This window comes from Chelonia mydas, chromosome 4, assembly GCF_015237465.2.
Source record: "Chelonia mydas isolate rCheMyd1 chromosome 4, rCheMyd1.pri.v2, whole genome shotgun sequence".
Lineage (NCBI taxonomy): Eukaryota > Metazoa > Chordata > Testudines > Cheloniidae > Chelonia > Chelonia mydas.
In genome coordinates this window covers 20,459,740-20,474,400 of record NC_057852.1, presented here as the reverse complement: position 1 = coordinate 20,474,400, position 14,661 = coordinate 20,459,740, and the positions used below count along the sequence as shown (strand labels likewise).

At 41.7% G+C, this 14,661-nt stretch overlaps 1 protein-coding gene across 13 annotated transcripts in view; it reads right to left on the bottom strand.

Annotated features, from left to right (window-relative positions):
- Positions 1 to 761: 761 nt before the first annotated feature.
- ARHGAP24 (Rho GTPase activating protein 24) overlaps positions 762 to 14,661 on the bottom strand; it is a 370,658-nt gene continuing 356,758 nt past the window's right edge. For all 13 annotated transcript variants that reach the window (XM_043545064.1, XM_043545065.1, XM_043545067.1 and 10 more), the window contains 3 exons: positions 13,434 to 13,555; positions 9,476 to 10,544; positions 762 to 1,616 (listed from right to left, as the gene is read on the bottom strand). In XM_043545064.1, coding sequence (XP_043400999.1) covers positions 1,373 to 1,616; positions 9,476 to 10,544; positions 13,434 to 13,555 — 1,435 coding nt within the window. In that variant the 3' untranslated portion in view covers positions 762 to 1,372. The remainder of the gene's footprint in view (positions 1,617 to 9,475; positions 10,545 to 13,433; positions 13,556 to 14,661) is intronic.

The window sequence follows — 14,661 nt, the reverse complement described above, 5'->3', positions numbered from 1 at the left end:
TCTCAAAAAAGATATACTGGCGTTAGAAAAGGTTCAGAAAAGGGCAACTAAAATGATAGGGGTTTGGAACGGGTCCCATATGAGGAGAGATTAAAGAGGCTAGGACTTTTCAGCTTGGAAAAGGGGAGACTAAGGGGGGTTATGATAGAGGTATATAAACTCATGAGTGGTGTGGAGAAAGTGAATAAGGAAAAGTTATTTACTTGTTCCCATAATATAAGAACTAGGGGCCACCAAATGAAATTAATGGGCAGCAGGTTTAAAACAAATAAAAGGAAGTTCCTCTTCACACAGCGCACAGTCAACCTTACCTGAGGAGGTTGTGAAGGCTAAGACCATAACAGGATTTAAAAGACAACTGGATAAATTCATGGAGGTTAAGTCCATGATTGGTGTCCCTAGCCTCTGTTTGTCAGAGGGTGGAGATGGATGACAGGAGAGAGATAACTAGATCATTACCTGTTGAGTTCACTCACTCTGGGGCACCTGGCATTGGCCACTGTCGGCAGACAGGATACTGGGCTGGATGGACCTTTGGTCTGACCCAGTGTGGCCGTTCTTATGTTCTTATCCGTTGTTTACTGGAAACTGAACTAGAATGAAAAGACAGTTATTCTGGAAAAATCATGTGGTCAAGATTCCTTAACCAGACCATCTCCTTTTGGGTTTCAAATCCTGGATAAAATGGTCTGACATTCCAAAAACCAAAAGATTGTTATTTATAAAGAGTTCAGAGTCCAAAGAGAAAAGTCCCAAACATGTCAGATGTTAATGGTATATTTTTATAAAATTATTTACACTTTTCTTTTTGGTCATGGGCAAGTCCATTGGCACAAACAGCACAGCCACACATTAGCCTCTTGTTTTAATAACTAACATTATATATATATATATATCTGTTTATCTTTAGTCCCCCCCGCACGCAAGAAGGGTAACAAAAAAAATTGATATACAAAATAAGCTGATGGTAACACAATGCCAAAAATAGCTTATTAGGTTAAGTGCAAGGGAGAAAAGCCTTGATATAAAGCTTGATTGCAACAACATTTCAATTTACCAGTTTAAATACAAGACTTGCATTAAAATATTTTGTGAGACATGTCTCTCGCTCTCTCCTTAAGATGACTTTTTTTAAAATCTATATACACATTCAGTTGTAACACTTGATACTAGCATTATGAAGCATTCAAAAAGTATGATAACTTGATAAGTACACACTGCAGTATGGGTGGTTAATGTCTGTAGGTTTTTCCTCCTTCAATGGTTTACAACACTTTGTTGAGTGCTAGCCTCAGTCAGGTGACCAGCCACCTGAAACAGTATAATACCCCAACATCCCTTCCCAGAATCCCACAGTCTCAGCTTAGAATGCTCACTGAATCCATATGGTGTTGCCTCTCTCCGGCCTGCGAGGCTCCACTGTTAGTTCTCCAAATGTTGAGAAAAACTGCTCCATCTCTTTTTGCAGCATGTCGTTCCTCTTCTCTGCATCATCTTTGGCCCGCTCTGCGTTGCGCATTTTGATTTCTACCATTGTAAACTTCTTTCTTTCCTGGTCCAGCTCATCGTGCAGGGTCATCATTTCTGCCTCAAGGGTGAGGTTTCTCTGTTCCAAGCTGCAGAAATAGAAGTATACAGATGACAGCCCTCACTGTATTACCCAGCCTAGCTCAGAGCAACAGCTTTTAATTTACAAAGCTTAGTCCAAGTTTCTTCAAAGAGACCCTGTTAAAGTAACATGTTTCTTACTGGATGTTAAATATTGAATTGTCTCCTACAAGGAATGATGGAATCTTCATCTCTTGGGTTATTTATAATTGAAGGATACAAACCACTGGAAATGTATATGGTAGAAAACCGCTCTGCATGTGCTAGGCAATGAACTAAATAGGCCTTTTCCTTCTCCAAGGGTTGATTCTGGCCTCACACTGTTTGTACACTGGTGTAACCACATGTCCCTGATCCTCTTTTTCTGTTTGCAAATATTGATTCCCCATGCTGATCTACTGTTTGAAAAAATTATAGAATCATAGGTGAGAAGGAGCCACAAGCATCATCTAATCTAACTTTCTGCCAAGATGCAGGATTTGTTGTATCTAAACCATCCAAGACAGATGGCTATCCAGGCTCCTTTTGAAAACCTCTAGTGAAGGAGATTCCATGACTTCCCTACGCAGTATGTTCCACTGTGCTATTGTTCTCACAGTTAGGAAATTTCCCCTGAAATTTAATCTAAATCTGTCATGCTGTAGTTTGAACCCATTGCCTCTTGTCCTGCCCACTGTGGCAAGAAGGAAAATTTTTTCTCCATCGTTTTTATGACAGCCTTTCAAGTATTTGAAGTTGCTATCATGTCCCCCCCTTAATCACCTCCTTTCCAAACTAAACGTATGCAGTTCTTTCAGTCTTTGCTCATAGGGCGTGCATCCCATCCCTTTGATCATTTTTGTTGCTCACCTCTGGATTCTTCCCTGTTTCTCTACATCCTTTCTATACCGCAGTGACTAAAACTGGACAGAATACTCCAGCTGAGGCCTAACCAATGTTGAGTAGATTGGTACTATCACCTCCTGTGGCTATGCTGTTAATGAAACGCAAATTTGCATTTGCTTTTTTTTTTTTTTTTTTTGCAACAGCATCGCGTTGTGGACTCACGCTGAAGTTGTGATCCACCATTCTGTATCTGTCCATTTGGTTTTCCTTCCTTAAGTGTAGCACCTTACATTTGTCCTGGTTAAATTTCCTTTTGTTGTCTGTAGCCCATTTCTCCAATTTGTCAAGATCCCTTTGAATTTTAGTTCTATCCTCCAAAGTGTTTGCAACCCTCCCAGCTTTGTGTCATCTGCAAATTTGATCAGTATACTCTCTATTCCAATATCCAGGTCATTAATAAAGATGTTAATTAATACCAGACCCAGAAAAGATCCCTGTGGCCACTTGAGAGTGCCTTCTAATCTGACATCATTCCACTAATAGTTACTCTTTCTTTGCAATTGTTTAACCAATTATGTATCTAATCTACTTAATGGTAGTTCTATCAAGCCTGCATTTCTCCATCTTATTTATGAGAATGTTGTGTGGGACTGTGTCAAAAGCCTTGCTAAAGTCCAGGTATATTATTATAAAGTCCTCCGCATACCCCTATTCACCAAACCAGTTACTTTGTCAAAGAAAGAAATCAAGCTTGTTTGGCATGATTTGCTCTTAGTAAATCTATGCTGTTTCATCCTCCAGGTATTTGCAAATTCAATGTTTTATGTATTACTCCAGTCGCTCCCCAGGTATTGAAGTCAGGCTGACTGGTCTATAGTTCCCCAGCACCTCCTTTCCCCCCTTTTTAAAGATGGGCATTATGTCAGCCCTTCAATCAATCTTCCAGGACCTCTCCTGTCATCCATGAGTTTGTAAATATTATTGCCAGTGGCTCCAAGATTTCTTCAGCTAATTCCTTCAGCCCCCTGGGGTGAATAGCAGAAGGCCCTGCTGACTTGAATCAATTCAAATTAGTCGTAAGATCTCTGACGTGTTCTTTACTTGTTTACTTTACGTGTTCTGCATCCCTTCCCCTTTATTGTCTATGATAACTTCCTTAGTCATCCGGTCACATGTTATGTTTTTGAAGCTGCAATTGATGTGGTTTGTTTTTGTTTTTCTTACTGTATTTGAGGGTTTATGGTAAAGGACCTAGCACACTACTGGTATGATCTAATACATAATAATAATTAATAATAATGCATGTCAAACACAATTTGTTCCAGCATCATCAATAGTCTCAGCACAGCTTGGAGAATTCTGATGTACGTAGCTAAGGAAGTGTTCCTCCTTTTGCTTTCTGTGCACTGTACCTTTATATTTCTAAAAACCTGCAGTCCAATGGAATCAGCAGCTATGGTGTGTTCCAGTTCAGATACAGCTTGTTACAGAGGAGACATGCACACACCGTGCTGTCTCTTGTGAGTGGCAGAGATGGGAACAGAAGCCACGTCTCCTGGCTGCTATTCTAGTGCTGTATCCACTATACAACTGTGCTGAGGTCATAACGACAATGACTTTTTCCACTCCATGCTGTTATGTGCCATTATTAAGGGTAGGTATAGAGTTTGGATACAATCACTCATCAGTTCATGCACCCTAGTCTCTTTTCCTCTAAACAAAGATTTAATTGACTGTGTTGATGAAGCAGGAGAATTAACGATTGGTAAATTGTTCTCCATTTAAAAACAATGAGAAATTTCTTTTCCTAACATGACTCAGCTTCACCTACTTTAACAGCTCTTGAACTGCACAGGAAAGTTTCATGCAAAGTAGCAATGAAGAAATGCACCTCTTGGCTGGATTTACAGATGAAGGGAAAATCCTGTTTCCACCCATTCATTTGGGAATTCTGCCTTATGCAAAAACAATTTGAGCCTGATCTTAAGTTGCATGTCACAATGATGTAAGTGCTGAAGATGAAAGTCAATCTGGTGTGTAACTTGGTGTCAATTTGAATCTTACCAATGGGCATATACATAACAACTAGCACTCATGATTTGAAATGTGGAAGGAGAGGCAGCAGGACTAAAGTAGATCAACACCTGTCCATCCTTAATTTACCTCTCCCCTATTATATGCATCACCCCTGGATTGCATGGTTGAGTTATATAACACAGTGGATGATATTCAGAACACCAGGAACAACCTGAAGCTGACAAGAATTATGTCAATTTCACGTCACCCTTGGGGGGAATCTATAAGCAGCAGAGGTAGCCACCACTGGAACTATTCACAGGGAGCAGGGCACAAAAGAGAATATAGAGCACTAGTAGAGTAATGGAGACATCTTCCCTTCTGGAGATACCTAGGGGTTTAGAATAGCGCACACACTCATACCCTCATAGCATCTGTGACACTGTGCATGGGGGAGGGAACAGACAGAGACTGCACTGTTTCTAAAGTTTCATCAGCTAGAAGAAAATGAGCATGTACAAGCTGCAGGCTGTAAAACATGGACTTCCCTCCCCCCCCCCAGCACCCTCTCTTCCTGCCCCCGAAAAGAATACCACCCTCACAAGAAATTCCAGCACTCTCCCAGTTACAGAAGTGAAGGGGTGGGGCCCTTGGGTTGCACCTGTACTTCACTGATAAACAATGCCCCATCCTAGCTTATCAGCCTCTGACTAAGCAGTGTCTCAAACTTTTCTGACATGAGCTAAAACAGTGAAGTCTCACTGGTAGGGTTACCACCCACCCTGAATCTGTGGGATACTATTCATTTTCTTAGTCAATGCTACAGGAATTCACAAAGCCCTGACTTTACTGTTGGTACTCAAGAAATATTATCACATTGTGATACTAGTGTCAGGATTGTGGCAACTTTCTGGAACAAACTTTATCTCACGATGGCTAAGTTTCAGCCAGTGGGACTAACTCAAAAAGGAAGAAAATCTAGCAAAGAGGGTGACTCAAGCTCTAGAAATTTTCTGGCAAAACAATATTTTAACATTTACTATAAAGATCAGTTTGAGTTTTGCAGGCTCTTAAAAATCGCATTTCATGGCTTATATGTAGTCACAGTCATGAAATAAAACAACGCTGATAACATCAAAACCTCAGAGATGACTTTTTTTTTTGCTATTTGCCAGCAGGATTTTTGCCATAGCCATTATATATATTAACCATCTCTGTGTGTTGTACAAACTCCATCCAGGGATTTGTGTTATACTTTGGGTTTCCTTTACATTGTTGGAGAACCGCTTGTTCAGTTTGGAAGGGATGTGCCTATGAAACAGAATTATTAACTTCTATCATCATTATTTATTTGTACCCCAACAGCTTTACCTATGCTCCAAATTGAGTGAAAGAATAGAACCAAGTCTTTTGCTGGAGAGAACAGCACATTTTAAAGAATTGCCTCTTCTGTTTTAAGTGGTGATCAGACCAAATGATTTTCATTCTGCCTTCAAAATGCCTAAGCAACAGCAGCGCCACTTTCCAGTTGTTAATCAGAGCTGCACTTACATTGCACTGAAGTAAACTGAAGCCACCTTATTAAATCTTAGATCATTCAGTGCAAACGGGAACATTTTCACATCCGCTGTGACAACAGAAAAAGCCCAAGTAAACCATTTTCATTTACAGCATTTCAATGGTGGCAAAAGTGTTTTCTGTAACAGTACAAAATTCTTTGCTGGATGTAAACAGTGTAATTCATTTTAGGTAGTGAAGGCATGGGGGAGATTATCCAACTCACCTAAGGGAGTGAGGTGCACAAGTCCTATTGAAAGTCTCCCTCCTGCCTCATTTGATTTAATTTCAGTGAAGTGAACAGGCAAGTCCTGTTTGGCTACCCAGCCCAAGCAGCTGTACTGGGTGCTGGGAACATCTGTGCATGTGAGAGGAATCCCCTTACCTTCCCAGGTTGTGGAATGGGAGTAAAGCTACTCTGGCCTCAGGAATGAGAGTAGTCCATGGAGCCCTTTCCTCCATCTCCTCATGTGGCCTTCAATAGCTTGCACTCCTGATCCTGAGGCTTGCTCCTCCCTCAGGCATCTTTTGTACACAGCCATCTTGGAAGCGATCATGGAACTGCCCTTCATGTGCCACAATGGATCTTGCCAACCCTAAAATCCTGCCCATGCAGCAGGACCTTACTGGTTCCACTGCAGCAAGGCCCTCTGTACCCACCGATGAAGGAGAAAGATGTGCGGTTCTAAATATAAAGCCAGCCAAGAACTTGGAAAGCCACCATGCATAACCTTTCTCCTAATACACTAGCATTATCATTGTTCCTCCAAAGTGCTCTCAAACATCCAGTCTGCTGCTTTTGCTTGGTATCCATGCTGGTCTTAACATGTAGGGTAGCAAAACTGAGCTCAACTCTATACTGAGCCCATGTTCAGGAAAAGTGTGCTACGTGTTGTTTAAACATTTCCAACAGGATATTTGTACCCATTTGGATCATGGATAATTTAATGGAATTTTTAAAGCTAAGGAAGGTGACAAAGTAATTTTGTAAGACAGCCACATTTTTTAAATTGTACAATTACTCAAATCCTATTATACTCCTGGGAAAATGAAAAAAAAAATGGTTTTCTGATTTGTTTGCAGCTTTTGACTTCAGTTAGTATAGGTGTGTTAGAAATTCCACAACTATTGTTACAAAGTCACAACCAGTTAAAAAGAGCCTTGTTTGTATCTGTCATTCAGTGCCAGCACACTTAAATATGTTACATGAATAAAAGGAAATCATTTTATGCAAATAGAATTAATCTATGGAATGCACTGCTGCAAGATCTTATTAAATTAAATAGTTTAGTAAGATTAAAAAAGACTGAACACTTAATATGAATACAGATGGCATCTGCAGCTACTCTAGTTAAATTAAAACATAAGGGCCACCAGTCGTCCAACTTGAGGGCATAAACTGGGATCAGAATGAAATTCTCCCCAATAGTTCAGTTTGGCACAATTGGCCCTGTTCACTGGAGAGATTTTTCACTTGGAATCATAGAATATCAGGGTTGGAAGGGACCTCAGGAGGTCATCTAGTCCAACCCCGTGCTCAAAGCAGGACCAATCCCCAACTAAATCATCCCAGCCAGGGCTTTGTCAAGCCTGACCTTAAAAACTTCTAAGGAAAGAGATTCCACCACCTCCCTAGGTAATGCATTCCAGTGTTTCACCACCCTCCTAGTGAAAATGTTTTTCCTAATATCCAACCTAAACCTTCCCCACTGCAACTTGAGACCATTACTCCTCGTTCTGTCATCTGCTACCACTGAGAACAGTCTAGATCCATCCTCTTTCGAACCCCCTTTCAGGTAGTTGAAAGCAGCTATCAAATCCCCCCTCATTCTTCTCTTTCGCAGACTAAACAATCCCAGTTCCCTCAGCCTCTCCCCATAAGTCATGTGTTCCAGTCCCCTAATCATTTTTGTTGCCCTCTGCTGGAGGTTTTCCAATTTTTCCACATTCTTCTTGTAGTGTGGGGCCCAAAACTGGACACAGTACTCCAGATGAGGCCTCACCAATGTCGAATAGAGGGGAACGATCACGTCCCTCGATCTGCTGGCAATGCCCCTACGTATACATCCCAAAATGCCATTGGCCTTCTTGGCAACAAGGGCACACTGTTGACTCATATCCAACTTCTCATCCACTGTAACCCCTAGGTCCTTTTCTGCAGAACTGCTGCCTAGCCATTCGGTCCCTAGTCTGTAGCGGTGCATGGGATTCTTCCGTCCTAGGTGCAGGACTCTGCACTTGTCTTTGTTGAACCTCATCAGATTTCTTTTGGCCCAATCCTCTAATTTGTCTAGGTCCCTCTGTATCCTATCCCTACCCTCCAGTGTACCTACCTCTCCTCCCAGTTTAGTGTCATCTGCAAACTTGCTGAGGGTGCAATTCACATCATCCTCCAGATCATTAATGAAGATATTGAACAAAACCGGCCCGAGGACCGATCCTTGGGGCACTCCGCTTGATACCGGCTGCCAACTAGACATGGAACCATTGATCACTACCCATTGAGCCCGACAATCTAGCCAGCTTTCTATCCACCTTATAGTCCATTCATCCAGCCCATACTTCTTTAACTTGCTGGCAGGAATACTGTGGGAGACCGTGTCAAAAGCTTTGCTAAAGTCAAGGAACAACACATCCACTGCTTTACCCTCATCCACAGAGCCAGTTATCTCGTCATAGAAGGCAATTAGATTAGTCAAGCATGACTTGCCCTTGGTGAATCCATGCTGACTGTTCCTGATCACTTTCCTCTCCTCTAAGTGCTTCAGAATTGATTCCTTGAGGACCTGCTCCATGATTCTTCCAGGGGCTGAGGTGAGGCTGACTGGCCTGTAGCTCCCAGGAACCTCCTTCTTCCCTTTTTTAAAGATGGGCACTACATTAGCCTTTTTTAGCCTCTGAAGCATTTAGTGCAAGCCACTGCTGAATGCAGGATATTGCATTCTACATGCCACTGATCTGCTCCAGTGTGTCAGCTACTTCCATGCAATCCTCAAAGGGGTTAAAAGTTTGATTTGGATGGGCACCCTAACATCTGAAAGTTTTCTCCAAACCTTTGTGTGAGCTCTCCACTCCTCTTAGATCAGCAAATTTAGGCTGGGGATCTTATGGAAACAGACTCTTTAGTGAGATTTCACCTGCTTACTAGGTTTAGGCCATCAATTTGAAAACAGTGATTCTCATGCTACACTAATCCTTCTGATCTTGGCTGAGAACATGAGACACATACAAATATGCAAACAGCAAATATCATGGAAAGAAAAAGTTATGATTTTTTTCCCCAATGCAGACCAGGTTTGGTTTGAATTAGGGGGGAAAGGTTCAGGTGGGCTCTTATTTTATCCAAGCAGTTTCTCCATCTCTACTACCAATTCCTATGTTCGGATTCACTGAGACATGGGAGCATAAGAGAATTACTCTGCCTCTCATTTATATAATTAGCACCTATGCCAGAGATACACCACCTTACCTCTTTATCCTTGTTTCATACTCCACCTTCTGTTTTGCCATCTCCTGCTTTAAGCTGGACACTAGGCTGTGCAGAGCACTGTGGTTGCTCGTGTTGTTTGCAACAAATGTTTCACTGTTATCACTGCTGCTGGTGGCCCGACTGCTGCGTCCTCCCATGCTTCTTCGGTCAGTTTTACTCTCATAGTCTCCTTGGTTGGAGAGGTCTTCATGTGGTGGCCCATCTAGCACCGAGTCTTCAAAATGACCCGCATAAAAGTCTTGCTCAGGGCAGGTGGTAGTAGACGACCGACAGGAGTTGGAGTGTTCGGGTAGGGATATTTCACAAGAGGATGTGGACCAGGTGGCGCTATCTACGCTCTGTTTATCATCTGAATTCACCATGGAGAACTGCTGGTGGACATTGTCATAGGTGGAGAGTCTGTTATGCTGGCCCGAATCACTCACCAATTCCTTTTGTTTACTGTCCCTCAACGTGACGTACCCATTGGGCATCCAGCTCAGATTTCGGCTGTTAAGGGAGTTGCTGTGTGCATCCGTGCTTGAAATGCCCATTCGCACGCCTCCATTCTGCATGCTATGTGTGCCCATTTTAGTAACTGGACCTTTCAGGGATGATGTTCTCCTGGCCTGCAGGGTACCATTTGGTAGGGTCTGGGTTTTCTCATGGCCCTCCACAGAGCTGCTGAACGACCCATTCGTGACTATGCCACTGCCTTTATTAAAGGCTGGGTTTTTTTTCACCATGAGAGGTGGGCTTCTTGTGACATCAGGTTTGTGAATGCTGTTCCTTGGACTGTTTGACTTGCTCCCTGGCAGCACGGTGGGAGACCCATTGTCCATGCTGCCCCTCTGGAGAGGCTCAGGTGTGTCCCAAGAACAGCTTCTCACTGCTATCTCCTTGTTGTTATTGGTCTCTTTATTCTGGAGCTGACCAATGACCATTTTCTTCTGGATCTCATTGTTGTTATTGCACACCTCCTCCCCTGTCTGAAAGTCTGTGTCCTTGGGAAATAGCTGTTCGTGTTTACTTATCATCACTGACATCAGCTGCTGGACTACTGCCGTGCCTGGAGGATGGCAAATGAACGATCATTAATGAGGTAGTTTCATTTGAGAAGTGAACAAACATTCTTTTAAAACAGATCTTTAAAGATTTCATAAAGATACATCTAGTTAATATACACTTAATTTATGCATTTACTAATATATATGTAGTTTAGTTTACCTAAGCATTTAATATTTGCTATTACAACCTTCATGCCTATCTCCTCTTTCTGGCTCCAAATCACCACACCACAATCAGTTCTGTATTGCCCCCTTTTCAAGGAAGAAACAAAAATCTGCCCGTGTGTCTGCGAGTGCACCTTCCTACCCACTCTGCGCTGGCTCTGGTGTACTGGCCAACATCTTGGGGGCAGAGACAAGACTTTGCTCATTCCTGTTAGCAGATGTTCTCCCTCCGCGAAGAGCCTGCCAATGTAGGTAGCCAGTGCAGGGGAGGAAAAGAGCTCCCTACATCTCTTACTTCAATATTAGGGCACGTAGCAGCAGAGAATGTTTTAAAGGAGATATTATCATGGGGAACTAAAACAAATATCCCAAGACAATATCTGCAATTGAAAACCACTGGGACCATACAGAGAGATTAAGAATAATAATAAGATGAATGATGTAATTGTAACAAGTGAGTTTAAGCTCAATATACCAAACATCTTTAAAAATGGACTCCTAGGCTGGGAATGCACTAGCCAGTCTAATACGAGGGATTGAAGGAGGAGAGGTTTTCTGGCCCATTAACTTTTTAGCCTATCAGAGCTGTGTGAGATATTTAATATAAAAACCTTTAACCATTCAGAGATGAGATTGTGACTGGCCAATAAAGTGTGTCATGCTGTCACGCTATGTGTAATCCGCTGCCGGTAACACATAAATCACAACCTTAAATCACACAGCACCCCACTTCGCAACACATTATAATAAATGTTCCTTCTCTAGAAACCCAAAGTGCACACACCACACAACTTCACTTTAATTTACAGAACTATCATTTGGAACTAGACTTGGGTAAATAATGATGTATCATTGCATTATAGATATATTTTACAGAACCCTATTAGGGAGTATTAAGAGTCTTCCAGTAATGAGGTCAGGTTGGTTATAAACACCATTTTAAAGTTCTAGAAATGTTTCAGTGGCATGCTGTGCTCTTTTAATCAATAATTTCCCACTGGCCAATATAATTGTATACAGTTTGCATTTGAATATTTGAGCTTTTTTCCTTCAAATACATCTACTAAAAATTCAGTTTGCCACGGGGACTTGTCAACATTTTCTGTTCGTTTGCTCTGGAATACTGAAAATCTGCATTGCTTTGTAACAGCTTTGAGTCTTCCATAAGAAATAGTGGTGGGAAAAAGTCAGCTTCCTTTCACAAACCTCTTTCTTTATTCATGCATATATTATATCTCCGTACAAGTATAAGTCATTTATAGTAATTTTTGAGTAGTCAAAAGATTAGATACAAAGTGAAAGTAGAAACTGAAAAAAATAGACAGCAATTGAAATGAAGGTGATTCTTTAAAGGACGGTGGGCTTTTTTAAAAAGGGTGTTGAGATACCTTTTAAGCCCCACACTGGATTCTTAACACCATGACCCCTCTTTACCCTATGGACTGGTAGCATAAGATGAGGATTGCTGTGAACAATTTTTCTCATTGTATTGGAGGATAAAGGGCTGCAGAAGGTGACATCATACTGAACTCTAAGTCTGTGGGGGAAATTTTCAGAGACAGCAGAAAAACATAAAACAAAACAAAAACCCAAAGAAAAATTCCATTCTTGCCTTTTAGAGAGGCATTCTGTGCAGGCCTTTGTATTTTCCTGCTGGTTTCTGAGAAACGAATGTGCAGTCTCCAGATGGAATAAATAAGCAGTTCCACCATAAAAGAGGCAAAAGTCCTTTGAGCAGCTTCAAGACTTTGCTCTTTGTGACTTTTTTGCCATGTTCATAGTAAAATGCTATCAGCTGATCTGACATCCTTCCAAACACACAGCTAGAATGGTCTTCTCTGAGAGTAACGTGTACAAAAGATCCCCAAGACAGGCCTTAATGTCACCAGCTGATGTTGTGAAAGTTTGTACCAGACTTAATTCTTGCAAAAACACAGGGGTTCAAATGTGAATATTTGCAACATGAAAACAAGCTGGTTTGCACAAAGCTAGCACCTTTCTCTCTAAAGTGCAAAACAGATTGTGGGTGATAAGATTTTAAAAAATGGTAGATGCTTAAACATATGGAAAAATTAGCTGAAAATATGTAGATTTTGAGTTATTTTACCTCTTTACTGGTAAAATTTGTCAATCAAATGCTCTAGCATTGGATTTTTGATCCATCAAGAAAGGTAATCAAGACTGGGTCTTCGGGCACTTCCATAATATAATATTTACTACTTAAACTCTGCTCTGAAAAGTGCCAGTAAAGGTGGCATTGTAGTATTACAGCAGGCCCTATGAAATGTTGTTGCTGACAAAAGATTGCCCAAGGTGCAAATAAGTGGAACAATGTGGCCTAGTAGATAGAGTGCTGGACTGGGACGAACGAGAGCTGGGTTCTATTCCTTGCTGTGCTCTATGTGGCCTTAGACAGACCTGTTGAGTAAGAAGTTGCCATTTTTTACAGTCAGTTTTCAGAATTGAGCTACACTTTAAGGAAGCCATGTGTGCTACAGTGTCTGAGGCAAAGTCAATGCACTACAAAGGAAATTTCAATTTCCTCTGCAGCAGCATGTTCGGCAGAGCAGTTACTTTAAGTTACTGTAGTGGAAGAAAAGTTGTGTCTACACACAAACAGGCAAAAGTTATTTTTGACATCAGACCACCCAAAATGTACTGCTGATGAATCTAAAGAAGTTCCTTCTTCCTGTTTTAAAGTTGTTTACGATTTTCCTTTAACTCACCCTCCATGATGGTCAGAGGATCTTCCACTTTTGGGCGCAGGATGTTGGGACCAAATACAGTAGCCAGGTTTTGTACGCTCATTTTGTTTACACCCGCATAGGACTGGACTTCATCCAGGAATCTGTGAAATAGAGGGGGTAAAGTGAGCACCAAGATCACAAAAGGGAAAGGTGGATGATGATCTCTTACTGTACTTTTTGTATGGCATTTCCTAGTTGTTGTTTTTTTAAAGGTCACCACTCTTTTTTAAAGGTCAGCACTGTTGTAGGCTTGGAAAAACAGGGCAGTAGTTGTGATGCTCCCTAGGGTACCCAGGGTTCTGAGTTACTACAGAGAATTCTTTCCCACGTAGCTGCCCGGTGGGTCTTTCCCCCTTGCTCAGGGTCTAGCTGATCACCATATTTGGCATCAGGAAGGAATTTTGCCCACAGGACAGACTGACTGAGACCCTGGGTGTGTTTTGCCTTCCTCTGCAGCATGGGGCATAGGTCACTTGCAGGTTTTAATGGTGAATGCTCTGTAACTTGAAGTCTTTAAACCATGATTTGAGGACTTCAGTAACTCAGCCACAGGTTAGGGGTCTATTTCAGGAGTGGGTGAGGTTCTATGGATTGCAATGTGCAGGAGGTCAGACTAGATGATCACAATGGTCCCTTCTAAGCTTAACGTCTATGAGAGAGCCTTGTTTCTGCCTGCCTGGAATCAGCTCGACACCCCTGGATACTGGCAACACAAGCACTCCCCTCCAGACCTCACTGTCTCTTTACAGGTTAGCGATACGCATACACTAACCCCTGAGTCCTCCAAGCATCCATCAGCAGCATCTAGCCCCTGCTCCATGGGATACTCACTGAATTACCAGGCCCACTGTTTCCAAAGGAATACTACATGCCAGCTTACTAGTTTGCGTTAAAACACAGCTCCACTTAACACACAGCACTCCAGATATGTTTACAGAGAAAGCAAGTATAAGTTTATTTAACAAAGAACAGAGATTCCTATGATAGCAAGCAAAATGCTGGAAAAATGCATTTTTTATATATATTATATATATATATATATCATAACATGCTTTCTCCATGGCCTAAATTTAACTAACAAGATTTCCTCCTGTCTAAAGAAAGTTTTATCTCACCCAAAGTTCTTCCCAGCATTTTCAGCCAAGTCTGGCTGGGATCCATTTTTCATGAAACAAACCCTCTGTCAGTTTACTTCCTCAGTGAAGGA